The 21,068-nt window shown below is 38.7% G+C and overlaps 1 protein-coding gene across 1 annotated transcript in view; it reads right to left on the bottom strand.

The window, feature by feature from the left end:
* Window positions 1-21,068, bottom strand: part of ADGRL4 (adhesion G protein-coupled receptor L4) — a 73,484-nt gene that overhangs the window by 33,633 nt on the left and 18,783 nt on the right. The window contains exon 3 of the mRNA XM_082286936.1: window positions 2,055-2,207. Coding sequence (XP_082143062.1) covers window positions 2,055-2,207 — 153 coding nt within the window. The remainder of the gene's footprint in view (window positions 1-2,054; window positions 2,208-21,068) is intronic.

Here is a 21,068-nt window from a genome sequence, read left to right as displayed (position 1 = left end):
CTTCCTTCCCTCCAGTTCCTTCTCTGTCTGCATGTTTCTTTGTCATCTCTTCACCAATTCTACCTGATAACATGCGTGAAATACTTTTGACCCTCAACTCAAAACTCAGCATTCTGACTGGATTAAGGGTGAACCAACCTTTCTCAAAGCCATTGTCCCAAGCTTTCTTTTAATCTACTGCCTTGAGGAACATTATCACTTTTTACTTGGGAGCTTACTGTAGTTTCCAAAAAGAGAACATGCATGTATGTGCATGGTCTTTGAAAGGGACTCTCACACACAGAGTTGTGTTTCACACTTGCACTACTGGAAAATCCAGATAGGTTTGAGGGAATAAACAAAGAGGGTTCATAATGGCATACTCTCCAAAATTCAAACATTGTTTTTTTAAAGTTACTGCGATGTACATAGATACATACATTAAAAAGAAGATTTAAGACTTTGCAGAATCTGAAAATAAATTGTGGGGTCCTATAAACTTGTGTAGGATGGGTGCCTGGTAGTTCTGTTCTGTGATTTGTACTAAACAACTTGCACTGTATTTATGAAGAAATGTTGGCATTTGCTTCAGCTGTCACCCTGAATACACAACTCTCAGCTGCTTTTGTGCAAGTCATATCTGCTATCCACAGCAGCAGGTCCATTGGGTACAAAATACCCTATTATAGTTTCCCCGATGGATAAAGCCAAAAATTAATTGTGGATCAAAAGGTTGTCTTTAGGACTCACATCTTGGTAAAGTAATTGGTACACTTGTTTAATGAGAAAAGGTGCCCACAGGTAATTTTTTTATTTCAGTGTGAGTTTTGAAAGCTCTTGGCTCCTCCATGTGGATTTTCAAAAAGAAGTACTAAACTAAACCCTAGTAGAGGATAAAAAAAGATCAATATGCCCAGTAAAGAGGGAAAAAAAGAGAAATTATCAAGCTAATGATAAGAAGTTAAAGTGACACAAAACCAGTCAGAGAAATAACTTTGAAGACAAACTTCTGAAGCTGAGGAAATATCATAACGTAAAAATCAAAACCTGGAGCAGAAATGGTGTGAATATTTACAGCTCAATGTGCTAACTGTCTCCATCCCAGCTAATTTAAGAATGATTCATAGCAGCTGGATAAAGCAGAGCACTTTTAGATGGATGTGAGCAATGGGCAAGAAATGTCGATTAGATCACTTTCTGGCTTAATATGCAACCACTCTGCTGATATTAAGAGCAGTAAGAAGAGAGGTTGTCAGCACTCACAGACTCACAGGAGACATACCTAGAATGAGACACAGTCAGCATAAAGGTGTAGGGGGCAATAGATTTATTTCTCATTTTCCCATTCCCTGAGGACTTTTGCAACATACAGAGAAAATTACCAGGAGTTTGAAAAAAAGAGAAATAGTTAAAGTTCTTCCATTCAGAAGAAATCCTAAAGGATTGCATGGTTGTTCACAAATAACATTTTTCCAGAGAGATTTCCTCCCCTGTAATCTTGAACATGTTCAGAAACAGAGGCTGATGAATGGCACGGGGGGTAGGAGAACCACTGATCTTGCTCATTGTTTTTAATAAGACTTGAAAAATTACCAAAATATCCCAACCAAGTTTCAAAACAAAAGATATTTGAAGTATACTAGGTCAAATGTAAAGAGAATTTTGTTGATCCAGATCTGAATGCAGACTATTTTGTCATTTTTTTTTTTGAGACTATCACCACCTTGCTCACAGATCAGTGAAACAGTGGCATAAGTGGGTGAATTGGTGATTTCCAATGTTGCCTTAAATATATATTTATTGTGTAAATCTGTGACATGTGGGTTTAAATGTATTGCAAGCAGAGTCAAGGCTGAAGTGTTACTGAAAGCAATGGCAGCTGCTCTGTTGTCAGGGAGAAGTGTGGGCCTGAGCTGGAACATTAAGTAAGCTTGTTCAGTCCAAATTGTAGGAATTTTATACCCAGACTCCAAACTTCACAATTATGAATGCATTTTGCTAGATTTCTATAATTAAGAGAAGAAATAGGAAAAGAGTGACAATGTAAAGATATCTGGCAGACAGTAATAACTTACCCACGCAGGAGGTTCCATCATTAGGAACAAAAATTTGTTGACCATTGCTGGGTTTGAAACCAGGCATACACGTGCAGTAATAACTTCCCTCTGTGTTTGTGCAATTGGCATGCTCTCCACAAGGCTGAGTAGCATTTTCACACTCATTATCATCTGCCAAGACATAAATTATGGAGAAATATATTTACATTTGACAATTGAAGAAAACAGTATCGTATAAGCTTAATTTGGCTCTGGTATTTCACTTGTATAAGTTTGGAATGCTGAGCTGGCACTCTTGGTGTTTGTCCATATAGTTTTCCCATTGCCAAGGATGTAATCAGGTGTTCAGCAGCACTCTGTCCTCATCCTGTGTGAATCAACAAGTGAGAGAATCAGTGGGATACTGAAATGAATGGTTTAATTGGATATACACTTGGAATAAAGGACTGAGACAAACGCATGTTCTTGTTCTGCCATGGTTGTAATAAATAACAGTGTTTTCCTATCCAAAAATCTACAGGTGGAAAGTCACTCTGAGGATGTGTCTGGGATTTCAAAATTATAAAAAAAGGAGGTCAAAAGGATATAAAGACATCACCCCTTTGATTCTCTAACATCAAAGCAGAACCACTATAGCTAAATGCACAATTTTTATGGCCTGTTTTTAAAGACATAATGTGGTATTTCTCAGCATTACTGGGAAAAAAAATTTGCAAATTCATCCTAATGACTGGCCTGAGTCTTCAAGCATATTGTTTTTTCTTAGTTATCTCAAAGATCTTGACAAAGAGATGAGAAAGATTCATGTCTTGAGCCTTACTTCTCAGCAATTGCTCTGCAAGTCATCATTTTTGTACCTGGAAATTCACACAAACAATTTTGCAGGGCTAATCCCAGGCCTCCAATGATACAGTGAAAAGGAATGACATACACAAGTTTGAGACTATGTAATCTCTGCAGAGCCTCAGCATGTGCTGTCATTATGGGTATGGGGATCCAGCTGTCTTAATCAAAGGTCAAACAAAATCATAAGCTCATGCTTTGAACTGCACAGTTGATGTCCTGCAATGACTCAATAAAACCATTTCCTCTTCAAAATCTTCAAGGTTTCTGTTGTTTATTAAATAATAAATTTCAGACCAAACTTGAAAAAAATTTCAAAAGCTTTCTTATCCAGGCACACTACTTATCAAACTGAGAGAAACTCACAATACTGATAAATCCATCTTTCCAATAGCCAATTTCTTTTAAAGTACCTCAAAACTTTGAAACAAAGAAATCAATGAAAGTCTCCCAAAGAAGGAGACTCTCTGAGTGGAATTCTCCATTTTCTGCATCATGAGAAGGGAAAAGAGTTAAAGACTTCCTGAAGTGTACTGGGATTTTGTTCCTGTTCTCAAGCAAAATGTACTCCTAACATGATGAATGACAGGAAAGAATTCTAACAGGGAGAGAAATAACAATTTATTGCAGAAGAGAAATGATTAAGGAGCATGACAGGGAGAAGAAATATGATTTCAGAAAAGACAGCCAAGGATGAGCTTTAGAAAGGTGCTCCTGCTTCCTGATGGCCAGTGTTCTCATAAGCTGTTTACAGAGATAGGGTGCAGATAAGGAAAGTGTCACGTAAGCTGGGGCAGTGACAAGATTAAAGTACAGCAAGAGCCATAAAGCCTTGTAGGAATACATTTCTAGAATATAACTGAGTCACAACCCCCAGCATAACTTGAACAGGATATATTTTTAGATTTAAATTCTGACATGATTTTGAATGTGACTCAGTTGACTCAAACATGCAAATATCAATTCAGAGCTGCATTTTTCCTCAGGGGAATTTGGGTCAACACTATAAAATGGATTATGCTCATTAAAACTAAAATTTAATGTAATTTAATGAGGAATCCAAGTATAAAAGCACTTTGCCAACACACGTCAACAATATTTATTCTACAGCTTTGGTATTCATGAGAATACAGCAGAGAATGTGTATGCTTTGGATCTTAAAGAATGCCAAAGTAAAACCTAATTAGCCTAAGTGGAATTATGATAGGGAGGAAAAAGTGTGGTGTTGATCCAAGTTCAAAAGCATGAGAATATGAAAAATCTGGTTTGTCACGTAGCATCGCAGAGACCAGGTCCCAGAAAACTTATCAAATCTTGATAACAAGGTCCACTTCTAATGTAATTTGTGTGTGTCTGACTCCTTTGTAACCCAAATTTGCTCCCAGACTCTAGCATTTAATGACAACAAAAAAAGAGTGGACTACCCTATTATAGTTGTAAAGTAAATTTGGTCTTGGGAAAATATTACAGATTCTAGAAAAGAGTATGTGTTGACTTTGGAAAGCTCATGGGATGGTAGTCTTGGAAGATGAGAAGTAGAAGGTCACTGATGATGGCACGACTTGATTAAAGGCAGAGGAATAACAGAGCTAAGGAGTCTAAAGGCTACACGAAAGAACTTTGGGATTTTTTTTCTAGGAGTTCAGCTATAGTCCTCGATATCCAACAATATTACCTTTTTCAGGTGGTCCAAAGGATTTATAAACAATATCAAAATGACTCATACAGTGGTTATCAATAAATTCTCTACAATTATGCTAAAATAACTTCACTGGATTATTAGTGTTTTTCCTCAATATTTATGATGTCTGCAAGGGATTTAACGGTGACTATATGGCCTTAGTGAGCTTGCTTATTGAGGGATCTTTCAGATCATTAGAGAAAAATTTTGAACATTGAAAAGCAGCAGTAACTTACATTGGAAACACAAGAATGAATATTTTAAAGGGTTAAATTCATATGGAATTTCTTTTCACTATTCCCATGGTCTAATGTAATACTGAGCAGACCATGCTGGGGGATAATTTACTGGACCACATCCTGCTTCCATTGAAATTAATGATGAAAAAGTTACTGACGTAAGTAGGCTATGGAAAACTACTAGGTTAATGAGAAAGGCAAGAGAAGAGGTTTGAAAAAAACAGAAAGGATTTTCATGTACAGTTTATCTAAATGTATTTTTTTACACAAAATAGCCTACAAGATAAAAAATGATGGCAAAAATATTATCGAGTTCTCTGTGTAAACAACCTGAATTTTTTGTTCAGACAGCACTCCAATGAGAAGCCCAGGGGCTTAAAGTAATATTCCAAATTTTACATGATTTATAATATCATTGAATTTGTGATTTAAAGGATGTCAGGAAAAAAAAAAGGGATTTATAGATGAAAAAATGTTGTTTTTTTAACAAAATTTTCTGCCTATGCAGAAAGGATACTTTAAATGACAGCACTCATATAATCCACCTGCTTTGTTGCTACCTAATTTAATTACAGCATGTGCGTTCAATGCTGCATAGATACTCATTGAACACTGCAGGCACTATGTTGGGAATAAACATTTCTTTAAAGAATTTTGTCTCTAGTAAATTATGAAAAATTTGGAGACTTTAGAGACAGGACTGGCCAAATGACAAGGTTAATTATCATGGCTTAATAGTAATGCTACATTCAAGACTCCTTGATACACAAGGCATTTCCTGAACAGCTTCACTATCTTGAGAAATGCCAGTGGGGAGCAGGTTGTTTGGGATGGTAGGCTTGGTTGTTTTTTTTGGGTTGCCTTCCATTTTCGGTTAGTTATTTTTTACACAGCAGTTCTATGATTTGGTTTGCTCTAAAATCTCATCATTACCAATCAAAATGTAAGGAAGGTTATAAATAATTTCCAAGGAAATTTGTGTTAAGTAACTCAAAGATATGTGGAGGATATAGGAATGTGTACCTGAATACTGGTAGGGTGTTTATATGGTACAGTATAATAAAATCCATTTTCCATTTTTACCTTAAAATTACAGCTAGCATGTATTTTACTGTACATAAATGTCATTATGGTTAGATAGAATCAACTAGAAGCCACATGTAATCATACCTCTACTAGTCTCTTGAGAATGTATTAAGGATTTTCAAACGCAAAAAAAAAAAGAAAAAAAGTGGAAAACATATACCCCAGTAGAGCTCCATTTTGATTTGAGCAAATAATTTGAGCTTGATTTGAGATAATACTGTATTAAAACACTTGTGCTCATTAATATGAGTACATTTTTGTATAGAGAGAATTTAATTCTTTTAGAAACTTTAAAACACAACACAGACAGGAAGAATGATTTGTGGACTTTAGGGCCATGATGCAGTTGGAAGATAGAGGAATCTGATAAGACTATATGGGGAAAAAAACCAACCTGGAACATTTCTTTTGTTGTATTCCGTATCCCTATTAAAGTGCAAGATTTACCGTGTCATTTATGGTATTTTAATAATGTGTGGTTATGAAATTATAAACTACAATTGGAAAAGAGCTACAAAATTACAAAATTTGTTATTTTTGTGACAAGAACTGGAAAGTTCTTTGAGTTATCAGTTTTGGATAGAAGATTTTTGTAATGCTGTTTGTGTATTTTACATGAAAAATGTCACAAGGAAAAGTCTTATGGTAGTGGATTTATCAAACAGCTATGAAAGACTTTCATTGCACTAATTTCATTGCATTTTCATGGCACATCTCCGTGATAGACTTTTGATATTATGATGACATATAATATGAAGAGCTAGTTTTGGGGTGTCATATTGATTCACAAACACACAGAAGTTTTTCTTGTTTTCCTTACAAATTTTGAAATAAATTGTTCCTCCCTTCACTTCAAGTAACAAACAAACGAGGTGGAAGTCCCCAAAGTTAAACAGAATGATTTGTGCACTTTCAGTCCTCCCCAATCCGTGCAAAATGAGATTTTTGTAGAAGTGAAGAGAATAGAAGAATTTTATTGAATTAAGGACTCCTAACCAGAGCTTGAATTTGATAACCTAACTTTTCCCGAAAGCACACTGGAACAAGCATAGGCCTAATAGTGTGATTTTCATAAGTTTAATGAAGCCTGATGTTACTAAGGACTACAAGCATCTCTTACCCTACACTGTGTGTAATATATGCACATCCTATTTAGTGCATTCCCCGTATGAAATAAAGTTAATGCAATTAAAATATCAACAGTGAATTTTGCCCCAATCCAGGCCTGTCTGTGGAAACCAAAGTTGGAGGCCTCTGGGGCATACCCATCTGTCAAGATGGACACTTTATTTCTCGGACAGAGCAGTCTTAGAGGTGGGCAGCAGTGGGTAGGAAGGAAATGCAGCCGGGGCGGCTGGGGAATACATTGATTCATTGCATCCGGCTGTTCTCTTCTGACAGTAGCCTCTGCTGCTAGAGCTGCTATGGAGCCCCTGGGGAAACGAAAACTACCCTTCCCTAGTGTAACCCTCATGGGAAAGCAGGGCTTGAAGTGCCTCACTTAACCCCTCAAAAGCAAGGAAATGAAAGGCTTCCTGTAAAACAAATTCCAATGCTACTCACCCTGCTGTGCTTAGCTTGTCTGGAGGTCTCAGAGCAGTGGGTGATCTTACATACATTATTTCTGTGCTGCAGGACTGCATCTACTGCCATCAAAGCCTGAGCTAAGAACAGCGATACCATTAACAACCTTGCCTTTCCTTTCTTGTGATTTGTTTCTGTTAATGGCAATTTAACACAATTTGTTTATGATTCTCCAAAGATTCAGCATTCGAGCTTGGTCTAAATCAGCATGAAAGAGCAGATGCTTAGAATAACCACTCGAGACTGTAGAAACTGGGCTGGAAATCTCATTTAAATATGAATTGCTTTCATAATGGGCCTGATTCATCTTTGTCCTACACCTGGGCAGGGAACCATGCAGTTGCTACATAGGAAATCTTGCCACTGCAAACTCTGCTTTGTTAAAATTTCACATTTCCCTACCCTCTTCAAGAGCTTTTCACAATGCCTTCTCAGGCTGTTTTTGTAGCTTGGCAGGAATTTTTAACTGGTTTTAACTTGGTGGCTCTGCAATTAGCTGGTCTCCTATAAAGTCTTAGCACAGCATACAAATACTCTCTCTCACATTCTTCACAGGCTATCTGTATATGCAGAGATGATTTCAGATCAGCATTTCTTTCATGTCTGGAGGAACTAAAGGGCCTCACAAAAGAAAAATTCTCTTGGTCTCAGTTTAAGGAACAGGACATAACAGTCTAAAAGAAGAAGGAAAGGAAAGTTTCCTACATATTAAAGTCACCCTCAGGTTGAGTTTCAGAGAACTGAAAAGGTTTAGAGAGGTTAATATATTATCTAAACTGTTTCCCTCATCTCTTGCTGATATTTCCAGACATTATAAATTAAACATGAACAGCAGTTATTATCGGGTAAGAGCCAGTGATGAAATTGTCATTTGTTTAGCCACACAGAATGTCCTGCCTTTTCAACACTTGTGAAATATCAGAAAAAGGAAATATATAATTTGTGATCACTCATATGTGAAGAACGGGGTTGTGGTGGGGTATATATCATTAAAGTTACTAGTCCTTGACTGGCAACGAACCATTTACCCAGAGAGGCATGTGCAAGAATTTGAGAATAAAAAGGAACAAGGTGCTCAAATTAGTGAAACAAAAGTAAAAGTGGAGAATAAATAATTGAAGGAGGGAATAAATATTGAGTGCTCTTGTCCCACCTTTTCCCCATCACTGCCTCCCCTGCACCTCTGGAGAACAGAGGTCTATGTGCAGTGCATCAACACCCCCCCACCGCTGTCCCAGAAGAGACCTTATTGCTGCCTTGACCAACAGCAACTCAGCAAGAAAGCTTCAGTGCTGCAAGTGGAGGGCATCAGTTTGGGTGCCTAAACCAAAAATTAGTGATTTATTATTTGACTGACACCCCTTCCCTGACCAGGTCATGAGGGGAAGACCTGGGAGTGCGATGAAGATTCACCCTTTCTGCGGCAGGTAATCCTCAGAGCTGGTCAGGCAACCCTTGACTGTGGAGAGCAGAGTCCCAGGTGCCTGTCAGTGTGTGGGTGTAGAGCCCAGCCCAGGCGGCAGTTCAGGCACAACAGACGAGAAGCTTCCACTCACTTTTCAGGGTAGCAGACCATGACCTCCCTGTATCTGGAGCACTCCAGGATCCCCTTCTGCCTTTCTCCCAAGAACATGGCATTAATTTACCAGCTGAGCTGTTAAAATGCAAAGCTAAAGAAGGAGAGAGATTGTAGCAGAGTAATGTCAGAGATAGTACGGCAGGAAAAAACCCCAAAACAGGCTGAAGATGGTCTGTTGGAGTTCCAAGACTGCCTTTTGAGGTGAGAAGTTGTGACTAGGTGAATTATTTGGAAAATTAGCTAATAGGTAGTGAATAGGAGTGGATAAAAAATCATCCAAATTTCAGTACCAGTCACATGCAGCTCCCGGTTGGCTATACTGTGAACTCAAACAACGCAATGCTCTCATCTGACAGGATGTGAATGAGTGAGATGTCGCCATTCAAATCTAAACATTTTGGTCCCATGCAAGAGATTAGACAGAAGGAAAACAGCTTAGGAAACAGTCTGATTAAGGGGGAAGAAAGGCTTCCAGGCAACACTTTCCTAAATTTCAAAACAAGAAAAGGAAGATATTTATTCAGAAAACACAGCCAGGAAATGCATCAGCGCTTTACATGTTATATATGAAATCCAGAGTGGGGCCATCATGGTATGGGTGAGCAAGATGTGGAGAAGGTGTAAGTGAGAGACAATGCAGCTTGACTGAGGTAGGGGAAAACCGAGCATTATCTGATGAGCTTTATCAAACTCACTACAAACATGCAGCAAAGGCTATGATAAGAAATGGTGCTGTTCTATGTCAGGATATGGGCTTATCATCCTTCAGTCACACACAACTACATCCTGGGGTCTGGAATGTCATATGGAAGCAGCAGCACTGTGTTCCCTCTGTGCCAGGCAGCTGGGGCTGGAAGCAGAACCCAGGTGCACCTGTGCTGCCCTGGGAGCCAGTGCAAAGCACAAAGGCAATATCAAATATTTAATGTCAGTGACACTGCAAGGCGTGTGAGCTCATTGCACAGGTGGCACACAGTGATGGACAAAAATGAGTAAGTATGTGGAGCTCTGCAATGATTCATGAAATAACTGCTGAAGCACAGAGCTAGTTGTTAAAGGTACTTTTAATTGGAGCTGATGGGATTCCTTGACTGTCATTTGTTTGGGGTGGTTCATATTATATATTTGGGAGCCAGAAGTTAAGACCCGGTTGCTGAATTCCTCCCTGGAGTGGGCAGACAGGTGTGTTTGAAGTGAAGGACAAGCTCAGGTTCATATCTAATTCTGAAGCAGGCTTTCCCCTAGCTGACTTGCTCCATTGCTCCTTGTGGCAGGCTCAGAAGTACCAGGACTGTTTCTGCATTTATTTGCAAGTGAACATGCTCGTGTGTGTGAAAAGTCTGTTTCTGTAAAAGAGCCTGACCTCAAACACATGAATGCCCAAGGAATGACTCCCATTAACCTACACCTTTGCTGTTATAGGAGCAAAGGGGCAAAACCTGCCAAGAGCAGAAGTTAAGAATGAAGATCACGTTGCTCTTCCTTTCCTCACCCCACACTGATCTAATTACAGAACCCAACCTCAACATCCTGGCAGACACCCTGTGTCAAGCTTGCTGCTTCAGGATTAGACAGAATGCAATTGAGACATGTCATTAATTTCTAGGTTTTTCTCCTTCAAAAACAAGGAACTAACACAAGGTGAAATGCAGCTGAATGGGGATATGCTGGATTTGAACTGCTGGCAGTGTGCAGGTGTCAATGTTTTTCTGAACACTACTAGCAGAAGTGTTTTAGAAACTTCACTGTTATTAAATTACATGATTTCCAATCTAGCTTTCATTTTTGTTGCTAATTTGCTTGTTTTCACTGAAAATCATCTTTTAACTGAAGAGTAAAACAGCACATGCACAATCAAAATATTTTTGCTTAAAGGAAAGTGAGCAGCACACAGCAGTCCCCTACTAAGAGGGATTTGCTAGCATATAGCTATGCCCCCTCTGTGGAACTAAATGGAAGCCCAGGTAGAAGTTCTGTTTCAGCACTGCAAATAAAACTGCATTAAAAGAACTAACAAACAAAACCAGAAATCCAACCAAACTCCAAACAAACTACAGCCAGACAATTTCTGCATTTTAATTTCTTGCAGATTTCCCATTGCATTTTCCATTTCCTATAATGATGGCATAGAATCAGCACCACCCATGAAAGTCGATGTATCAGAATGTGCGAGTGCAGTCTTGATTACATTATCTTTCTTCAGTTCATATAAATAATGTGTGTTTATTTATTCTGTGTACACATATCTGTCCAATACTCCAGCAGCCACTGTATACTAGGATTAACGAAATAAGTCTCAAAGTTGTTAAATTACCAATGCACCTGGTTCTTGTTATTTCCAACACTAATTTCTCAAAACTCTGTTACAGAACTTTCTGAAACACATAAACAGTATGACACAATTTTTTGCATGATACATCAGAACCATAAACACTCTTGTAGAGAACATAGCTCTCCAGTAGCTGCAAAGATGTTGTACATTACCATGCACCAAATCTTGTGATCTATCCGATCTGCACGCAACAGATGTTAAATGCATTTAAAGAAAGACAGTATAACCATATCAGGATTACTCTGTTCACATCTAAATCCCAAAAGCTACTAGAAGGATGTCTCCTATGGACAGTTACACGAGGGTATCAGTCATAGGCAGAGATCTCTCTAGCTTCCTCAACAATGGCCCATCTACCATCAAGTGAAACACAAAGCTGGAGGTTGGGGTGAACATGAATTCCTGCATCTCACATTTCCAGATTACCTTCCTGGTCCTGGGGAGATAAACTCTGTCAGTTTACATTTACCATTTTACCAACATTTTCGGAAGAGAAAAGAACTGAATTTTACTGAGAAGGTTTTTGTTAAATCCTAATTCGAGAACCGTAGCATGAAGACTTTCTTTGGGCAACAAGGGCAGCTAGACATGTAGAAAGGACAACTGGGCTCCTCGGTGTTCAGCTAAAAGTCCCTCTTTATGCTTTTGAATCTGCTGCTTAAAAACAGGTAGTACTTTATGAAGCCCAGGTGTCATTTGTGTTACATTATTTTCCAAAGGACAAATTTATTGCAGATAATTTCCTGTAACATATCTGAAACAGTATTAAAAACATTTCTTGCTTTTGAGATGTGTAGTATGTTCCATTTTGGATCTAAAAAGAAAAATACAATAAAAGATGTGGTAAAATTTCTTTGAGAGAAGTAATAGCTCAAATAACATGGAAGGCCATAAAACAGCGACTACAGAAGCTATTTTTTTTTTTTCCATTGTGGAACAGTGTTCATTGATTTCTGAAACCACAGGCTAATTATGCTCTGAGTGGACAAAGTACCTTAAGGAGTCTGGTCTGGGCATCAGAGACACAGAGATCACTATGTACTTTTGTCAAACCCAAGTTACAGTACTAAAGACAGAAGTATCTCAATGAAATTTGATTGCCAGTACACTTCAGGAGGTTAGATGAGGTGACCTAATAATCCTGCCCTATGAGACACTTGAACCTATACTGCTCTAAGCTAATACTAAGGTTAAGTCATTAGAAGAAGATACCGCAATAGTAAAGAATGGATTTATTTATTTTATTTTTAAAGTAAAAAATTACATGTGAAATACCCATCTTCTACAGTGTCCCACACAGCTTTCATGTGGCTTGATGACTGTGCTTTTTATATTAGCCCTCTTTGTGAGTTATCCCATTTAAATGTTCTGGAATTCAATAGCTTCACTTCTGGATAATAGACTAAATCACAAAAGGAAATAATTTCAATCTATAACAGAGAAAAGCCATTAATTGCTGGAAAACATCCAGTCTCCAAACCTGAAGATATCAAATATGGTCTGGCAAGGAGGAGACAATTAGGCTGAGGAATTCTACCCAGAGGGGAAACATGCCAGCATTATTTCAGCTGGACTAACGACTACAACAATAACTACTGAAGTATTTCCAGCTACTGTCAATGCTGCAAGTATTTAACTCCATGGTGAAAACCTCTTAACTACTGACAGTGATATTCTCAGAGACTGACCCCAGGGGATCACTATAAAATCATACAGGTTTTGATGTTGTGTACTCCCCACTGCCTCCCCTTTTTTTATCTTCTGATGTGAATTAAAGCTAAATGTAATGATGCAAGTGGAATGGGAGGTTATAAAACTCAGAAGTTAGGTCTGTGGTGCTGCTTGGCTCAGTTGAAAGGTTGCAGGTTTTTGGATGATTATAATAGTTTTACCATATATTAGCCAAATATCATCTTAGTGGAATTTGTTAATTTGAAAAGCATCTAACCCTCCTCCTTTCTGCAGCAACCTCTTCCAAAAACCAGACTAGTCTTAAGGCCAAATTTCCTCTTTCATCTCTCCCTCCTGAAACTTACAGCTTTGAAGTGATGGAACCCATAGTCTCTGCGTGCCAAACAGTCTGGGTAGCTCTTTCTGGACCCTTTTTTCTGTAAAACTTTGGTTTCATGTCAAACAGCAGAATGAGTTAACCTACTCAGGTCTCTTAATGAATTTTGAGCGTGAGGGGAGTACATAGCGTCCTAAATCAATCTAAAGTGGCTTTTCCCTTGCTGACTACACCAACAACCCTACTCTTCATTAGTTAATACATCCTAGGTTGAAATATTCTGTTTATTCATAATCACTGTTGTCTGCATAAATTTGTCATTTTCTAGTGAAGGTTTTTATTCTTAGAAACAGGGGTTAAGGACTTTGTTATCCCAAAGAAACAAAACACTTAGTAGGCAAAAATACAATGTTCCATTAAAAACATATCTAGTTTGGACAGAAGTAATACTTATACCATGGAATAAAGTTGAAATGTGGCACAAGTCAGAGATGAAAACACTTTTAAGTTTGTCTGCCATAATACAACCTCCCACATAAATTGTTATTATGTGCATTTTATGTCTGGGAATACAGACAGGCGGGAGGGTGTGAATGTGTTGCATAAATGCTGTGTATCTTTTGGCAACAGGAGATAAGCTGTATGCCACACTGAAGGGCTTCAAGAGCTCAGAGGTGTGTCCTACTGCAGGCAGTGATGCTACAGTAATGCCACTGTCTAGCCAGGTTAATTAGCCCCTGAAATCCAGTCTCTGTTAGCCAGGCCATCGCAGCACAGCCACACCACTGCTCGCTGTCGCTTGACTTGGTTTATCCAGCGCTGCACTCTGTCAGCGCAGCAGACACTCGGAGACAAAGTCCCAGTTACAAAGCACAGAGAAAACACTGCTGCCACTGAGTAAGGTGAGGGGTATAATTTACATACTAAGATGACACAAAAGGAGGATTGTCATAAGGTGCTGAATAAATGCGTGTAGAACACAACAGATTTCCACAGACTGCCATGCTGAGGTTCCATCCGAGAGGGAGGCACTGCAGAAACTTTCACTAGTATTGTTCTTTGAGTATTATGCAGCTGCAAAATTCTCAGTTGGAGAGGCTAAAAACTTGCTAGCCAAGAAAATCACTCAAAAATACAAAAAGAACCTTCCCTTTACATATTGAAATAAACCCGTTAAAGTAAGTGCCCAAAACTAAGTTCAAGCAAAAATAATCAAGATAAATATTTCAATTACCGAATCGACTGAACTTGTGGAAGCATTGGGTAGATTTCTACAGCATGTTAAGTATTCCTGAAAATTGGGCCATCTATTAGAAATGTGGCACAGTGCTGCAAGCTGCAATAAAGATGGTTACTTTGTTTTTAGTCCAGGAAAACTGTTATATAATCTATCAAATGTTTTATTCATCAAAAGAAGTCATTGCCTTTGGTCCTCTGCACCCGTATGTGAATGCACCAGCACAGGCAGTTCTATAGGATATCCTCAATTTTGCTCCAAAAGTCCTAGCACAGTCAAAGTACTGAAAATGCCAGTTTCAATTTGTTGGGAAAGGTTCTCGGTGCTTGGAATTTTTGCAAATTTTATGTTATTGTAAGCATTAAACATTTCACTTGGAGTAGGTTTATACCTCAAATCTAAATTCAGACTATGGACACAAAAAGCAGTTTTTAAAAAGACATTTATTTTCAAATGGTCAAGCTGTTATATAAGAAAATAATGTATTAGAGTTCAAATTCTTACACCAGCTGCCTTGGCTCCAGATCAGCCACTGTAAAGTTAACCTCCAGGACCTCTTCCAGAGACTTACTGAAAGATCTGGGATACAGAACAGCTGGAGCCAGGGAAAAGGGCATGCTGGGGATTGGACAGCATGCCATGCTTTGGGAAGGCTGATATTTTACAGAGGGCTGACTATTGTTCAGAGGAGTCCTAAAATCTAGGTAGGAATTTGAGTAAAGAAAGGGCATGCTTTTCCTCTTAACTGGTGACATCCATGTTACAGCTGCTAGAGACAACTGGCAGAGTCACGCTGTGAGTTAAGGCTCAGGCAAGAAGGAAAAACTGTTTTCTAAGCAGGCCCCACTTTCAGGCCGTTAAACTGCAAGATAACGATGGGTTTTTTGAGGAGCAACAAATTTCTTTAGAACTTCATTTGGTGCCTGTTTTAGCCAACGGCTGCTGTGTTGTGATATTTTATGTTTAAACGTACCCTACTCTGACAAGCCACCAAAGTCTTTAAAGTCTTCTCATCTTTATTGCAGACAGTACTTTGATCTCAATGCCAGAAAAGGTCAACATAAGAACTTCAGAATTAGACTTGTTTACATCCAACATAAAATACAAATAAATGAATGTGGCAAGGACATCTCAGGCAGATTAAATAAGGCCACATTTTCCTAGTTCCACTCAAAATGTTTTTGTTTTTGCCAGCCATTGTGCAAGCAATGTCATCATCAAATCCAATGAAATTCACTTATTGAGGTGCTTTCCCCCTCAAAATGTTTCATCAATCATAGCCCAGAAGGGCTCTGTCATAGGATAATTGCAACTTGGCATACCAACAAAGAGCATCCCAAAGTCCTCAGCTTCCTTATCTATACAATAGACAGGGATGACAGCCATTTTATTAACTGAGATATTGTTACCCCCATCAGATAAAACAGCATGTTTTGTTGCTTTGATGTTTTCTGTCACCAGAGCAGAGCTGTCGTCCAACTTCATGTTTAGAGAATGGCTGTGGTAGCAGCTTATGTTCCCTCACAACACCCCTGCCCACAAACATCTCACAGAGTGAGCCAAGGGATGTACTAACGGCACTTTATCAGAAAGGAATGGGAAGAGCAAACAGAGTTTCTGCCACAGTAATTTCTAGCCAAGATATAATTGTGGAGTCATCTCATGTCTAAATAGTTTTCCTTGAGGAAGGAAAGATCACCAGAGAGTGAATTGCCTCTGAAAGCAGCCAGCTGAGAAGCCACCCAAAAATGATTTCAGCCATTCCACATACAGTATTATTAATCCACAGAATATTTAGTGAATTAAAATAACATTTGGGGTAACTGCTTACCTTTAATAATTTTTCACAATAACAACAATTATAGCACTCAGAAATATGTATCTTGCTTCCACATGCTTGGTTAGATCATGCAGACTTTGAAGGCTAGCTAAAGAATCTGACATGCAGAGCAATATGCAAACCCATTTAATTTTCTATTTAAATTCTTCCTGAGAGAGTGGACTTTTCTTGAATTTCAAAATAGCCAGCCTGTTAACCAAACTCTGAAGGTGGAAAAGTCTGCTTGTCGACACCAGGCTTATCTCACTGTACTATCACTTGGGCAAAAATTATATGAAGTGCTGTAGACATAATTTAATAATTCAACATTTTCCTACTGCTGCTGAAGACTTCCCATCTATACTAAGCACGGGGAAGTGCTCTGGACTCTCCAGTGGACTGCATGACAAATCAGTATTTGTCCACATCTTTTACGCCAGCAGGGCTCTAGCACACTGCTTTGTGATGGGGGATGTTGTTGGAATGATAAAAGGAACAGCAAAATTAAAAGTCATTAACCCATCGGGAAAACTCGTCTTTGGTGGCTACTCAGCAAGGGGTTGCCCCTGAAAACAAAGAGCAAAGTAAACAGGTGTAAACTGTTCTGGCAAATACCAGCATCTCTGTTGAGCTTCATAATTCCACACATGTCATGCGCCACTAGGGAGTCGAGGCATTTCCACTGATGCTCAGTCCAACAGCCCTGACATAATGACACCTCTCCCTGCTATGCCTCCACCTCCCCAACCTCCAGCCCCAAAGTAATTCCCAGATGCAAAAGGTACATTACTTCCTTCACACAGCAGTCTCCTTTCCATATTTTCAACCTCCATACATCCTCCTGAAGCCACCTCCACAAACGGAGGTTGTGAGCTGGTTGCGCCCTTGATTGTGTGACCTTAAGAGACTTACAGATTTCATTTTAATTTATTGACTTTCCTATAGACTGTGGGTGGAAGCCTGTGGAAGCCTGTGGAATCACTTAGCCTGCCTTTGTCTCAGTTCCCCACCTACAAAATCCTTTCATTTACCTTGTCTGTTTTGATTTAAACAAAACAAGCTCAAACCCTTAAAGGTCACATTTGCTTTGATAGCAATATGAACTCATTTGGCTCCTTGATCTTGTTTGGGTAAGCCTAAACCACATAATGAATCCTAAGAAATGAAACAAACTGAAACTTCCTTTCAAACACTGCTCTCCAGAATGTTTTTACTTTGAGCGAAGGATGGTACAAGATTAAGTTGCATAGTTAGAAATGTACCTTATTACCCCATTAAAAAGCAGAGCTAAAAAAGAAATTCTGTCATGGATTTGAGTGGCTGGGAGGTTTAACCTTGAATAGCCTTTTGATATTGCAGAGAAGTTACACATTGCCCATGCTTGTCTCTAAGCCCTGTACTGTTGTTTCCCTTGTTGAGCACTGGAGATGATCTGCAGACACAGAGGTGAGGTCCTCTAGCCCAGTCAACAGATGCCCTCCCTGCAGTAACCTTCTCAAGCAGATTAAACACTACTCTAAAGAAAAGTTCCTTCTCCTATGGAAAAAAATGTTCTAATGTAGAATTCAAGGTCAAAATTGCAGACAAAAAGAGGGTTGTGATAGTCTGTTTTGAGGAGAATTTCTTGTTATTTTTATGCATCAATGGGCACCTCAAGGCCAAAGTGCTCAGTCTTTAGAAATGCCTCCAGTATATGAAATGAATACTTTTACAATAGTCAGTAGTTTTTTTTTTACTTAAAGCTTTAGCTCCTGAAATCACATTAACAACTCTAATACTTAAAAGTATCATCAGCTCCTGGCAATAGAAATTTTAATCTACGTAAAAGAAAGTCAAGTATTTTCATGGTTCCACTTTCCTGTTTTGTAGGATAATGCATACATGAGGTCTGATTCACAGATACATAACTTGGTTCTACAAAAAGGTTCTACAAATCCAGTGGTCCTACCATTTCTCTCATGAAATTTGGTTTTTCAATTTTGCAGACACACCCTGGGCATACCACCTATCAGGTCTCTTGAAAATTAATAAAATATTGAGTTAAATAATGCCTCCTTTTTTTGTTGATGCATTTTTGAAAGCCTCCTCAAAAGAATGTAACAAATTATAAACAATAAAGAAGGCAGAGACCAGAAAATCGAGCAAAAGTCAGTGGCAGGGAATCGCTCATTTCATTATCCGTACATATTTCTTCAAACAGCTTCTGACACACTTCAAACTTGCAGCTCTGACTAACACCTACTGACAGGCTTAGCTCATGTCTGTCTACCTGCTTCACAGAGGAAATAACAGTCTAAGGGTCCCACCTTGCTGTCTGTATTTAAAAACACGGAAGCACTTACCCTTCCTGCTTTTTTTGTTCCTTCTGCTGCTGCTGCTGCTGCTCCCTGCCATGCTTTCTGCCTATACCCTGAAACAGACTGTCAGTGGAAATCTCAGTGCTGTTTCCACTTCCTTTTCATTTAATAACTAGTTCAGGAAAGAGGTAGTAGATTGGTATCTGGAATATTGGGGCTCAGGAAACTGCTAACCTGCAATTGAAATCTCGTGTGTGTTAGGTGTGATGAGTTCTGAGAAAAAAAATCAGAAACTTCCACAAATGAACTGCAACTGCCTGAGTCACAGCATGGCAATGAAAGGGGCTCTTAAATGAACAGAGTGCTACTTGGCCACTTATCAAGGATTATTCAATTATCTAATAATGAAACCTTTAGGTAATGAAATATTTTTTGAAAGGTGGAGGGAGAAAAACAACAACAAGGACTTTGTTCAAGCAGATGTAAAACTGACACATCTGCCTCCCTCGACACCACCAAATTGGCTCTTTCAATATGTTTCATTTGTTTTCCTGCCAATTGCTGATCTCTCGTCAATTTACTTTCAGACTTGGAAGAAAATTAAATGGTTTGATGACATATTGGTATTTTATCTTTGAAATGCAAAATATATATTTCAATGATCTTAGAATATTTCACTGCTTTGAAATCTGCAATTGTACAATGTTGGACTTGATCTCCATCTGGAACAAAAGAGTATAACTCCATCTAACTAAATGAAGCAAGGCAGTTTATCACAGCTGGTGATCTTGTCCATAGTTTTTTCATAGATTAACACAGAATATATTATATACTTATTTAGAAATATGCAGTGGGAAAGGTGGTGACACCCTATATGCTTTAGGCATGCTTGAAAATAACTATGCTAGATGATTGCCTAAAAATGCTTCCTAATAGCCTTAAATAGTCAAAATGAAATGACAGAACTGTCATCACATAGGGAAAGAAAAATGATGCCAGCATTAACTGCATCAGCCACCTGCTCCATATAGGTTATTAAAATGATGGAAACAGTATGTTGACTATTCCATATATGCAGGCTAAAACCCCCAGCAGGTCCAATGTTTCATAATACTAGTTGTAATTTACATGCCTATAATTTATACTATATTATAATTTATACAACATTTCTCAAAATGCTGGCTGGAAAAGACTGGCTGCTGACTGGGGTACTCTAGTTCCTTTTTCTGTGACTACTTCTTTAATCACAACTTGAAAAAATGATTTTGGCACCAAAAGCACTTTGACAAATGTCTGTCTTGTGCTTCTTGATATGCTCAGGACTGTCTTGACCCTGCCAACAATACGGGGGTCAGTCTTTATTTTGTAATGATGCCTCAGTTCCACTGGGAACTCTTTGACAAGGGGTTGAGGTCCTATAAACACCTATGGGAGCTTGTGCTATGATCAACACAGCTGCAGTCACTTTTATTGAAACACAGGAAGAAGAAAAGAAGAGACATGTAGGTAGTGGCAATGTGCTCTTCAGTGACTGTGTTTTAGCATGAAGGCGTTTCGAGGCAGTCCTAAACAAACCTGCCCTCCCCTAGTCCTGAAAAACACCCTAATCACCCAGCTGCAGGCAGAACTTCACCCAATCCCTCCTATTGAGGCTACTTCAGTTGGCAAGAGCAGTTCAATCACCCTGAGCACAGGAGTGCATCTCTCCAGCTGGGCAGTTAATGTCTCCTGTGCCAGTCTTGATTTCACGTTCCTGCCCTAGGGATGCCTAACGTATTTTATCCAAGAATTGTTTAAAGTAAAATAATCTGTCATATAAATGAATGAATGGAAAGAGGCTCATTTTAGGCGCCACTGCCACTATGGCTGACCAATATAGATGAAAGTGCTTACATTTAGGCTTTCTTGACTCAAAACAGTGCCTTCCCTCTCTTTATGCTAAGTTTACCCATCTGTAAAGCAGACACATTACAGTTTACCTAACTCAGAGAAATGAGATAATACAACTTTGGCAAAAGAAAGGCTCCATCACATTGCTTTACTAGACATAAAAAGGTAATATGAATATATGATTTTAAATCAACATTAAGATAGTGTAGACTCTGGGATGTTTCTGATATTGCTTTGGCTGGATAACGTAATTCATTTTTTAACAGGTTTCTTGAAGTGTTTGATGTTCCACAGAGCCAGCCTGTGTTACAAGATGTACATAGCTAATCTGCTGAGAAAAGAAATCATAAACAACACTTTATCCTGCATTATTTTATTCATGAGAGCATTTTTCCAATCAGTGCAATCCTGAAGTATGGATTGGATCTTGGGATCAC

The sequence above is a fragment of the Coloeus monedula genome (genome assembly GCF_965178545.1).
Source record: "Coloeus monedula genome assembly, chromosome: 9".
NCBI lineage: Eukaryota > Metazoa > Chordata > Aves > Passeriformes > Corvidae > Coloeus > Coloeus monedula.
The sequence above is the reverse complement of the archived record's forward strand: the minus strand, read 5'-3'. Positions and strand labels throughout refer to the sequence as shown.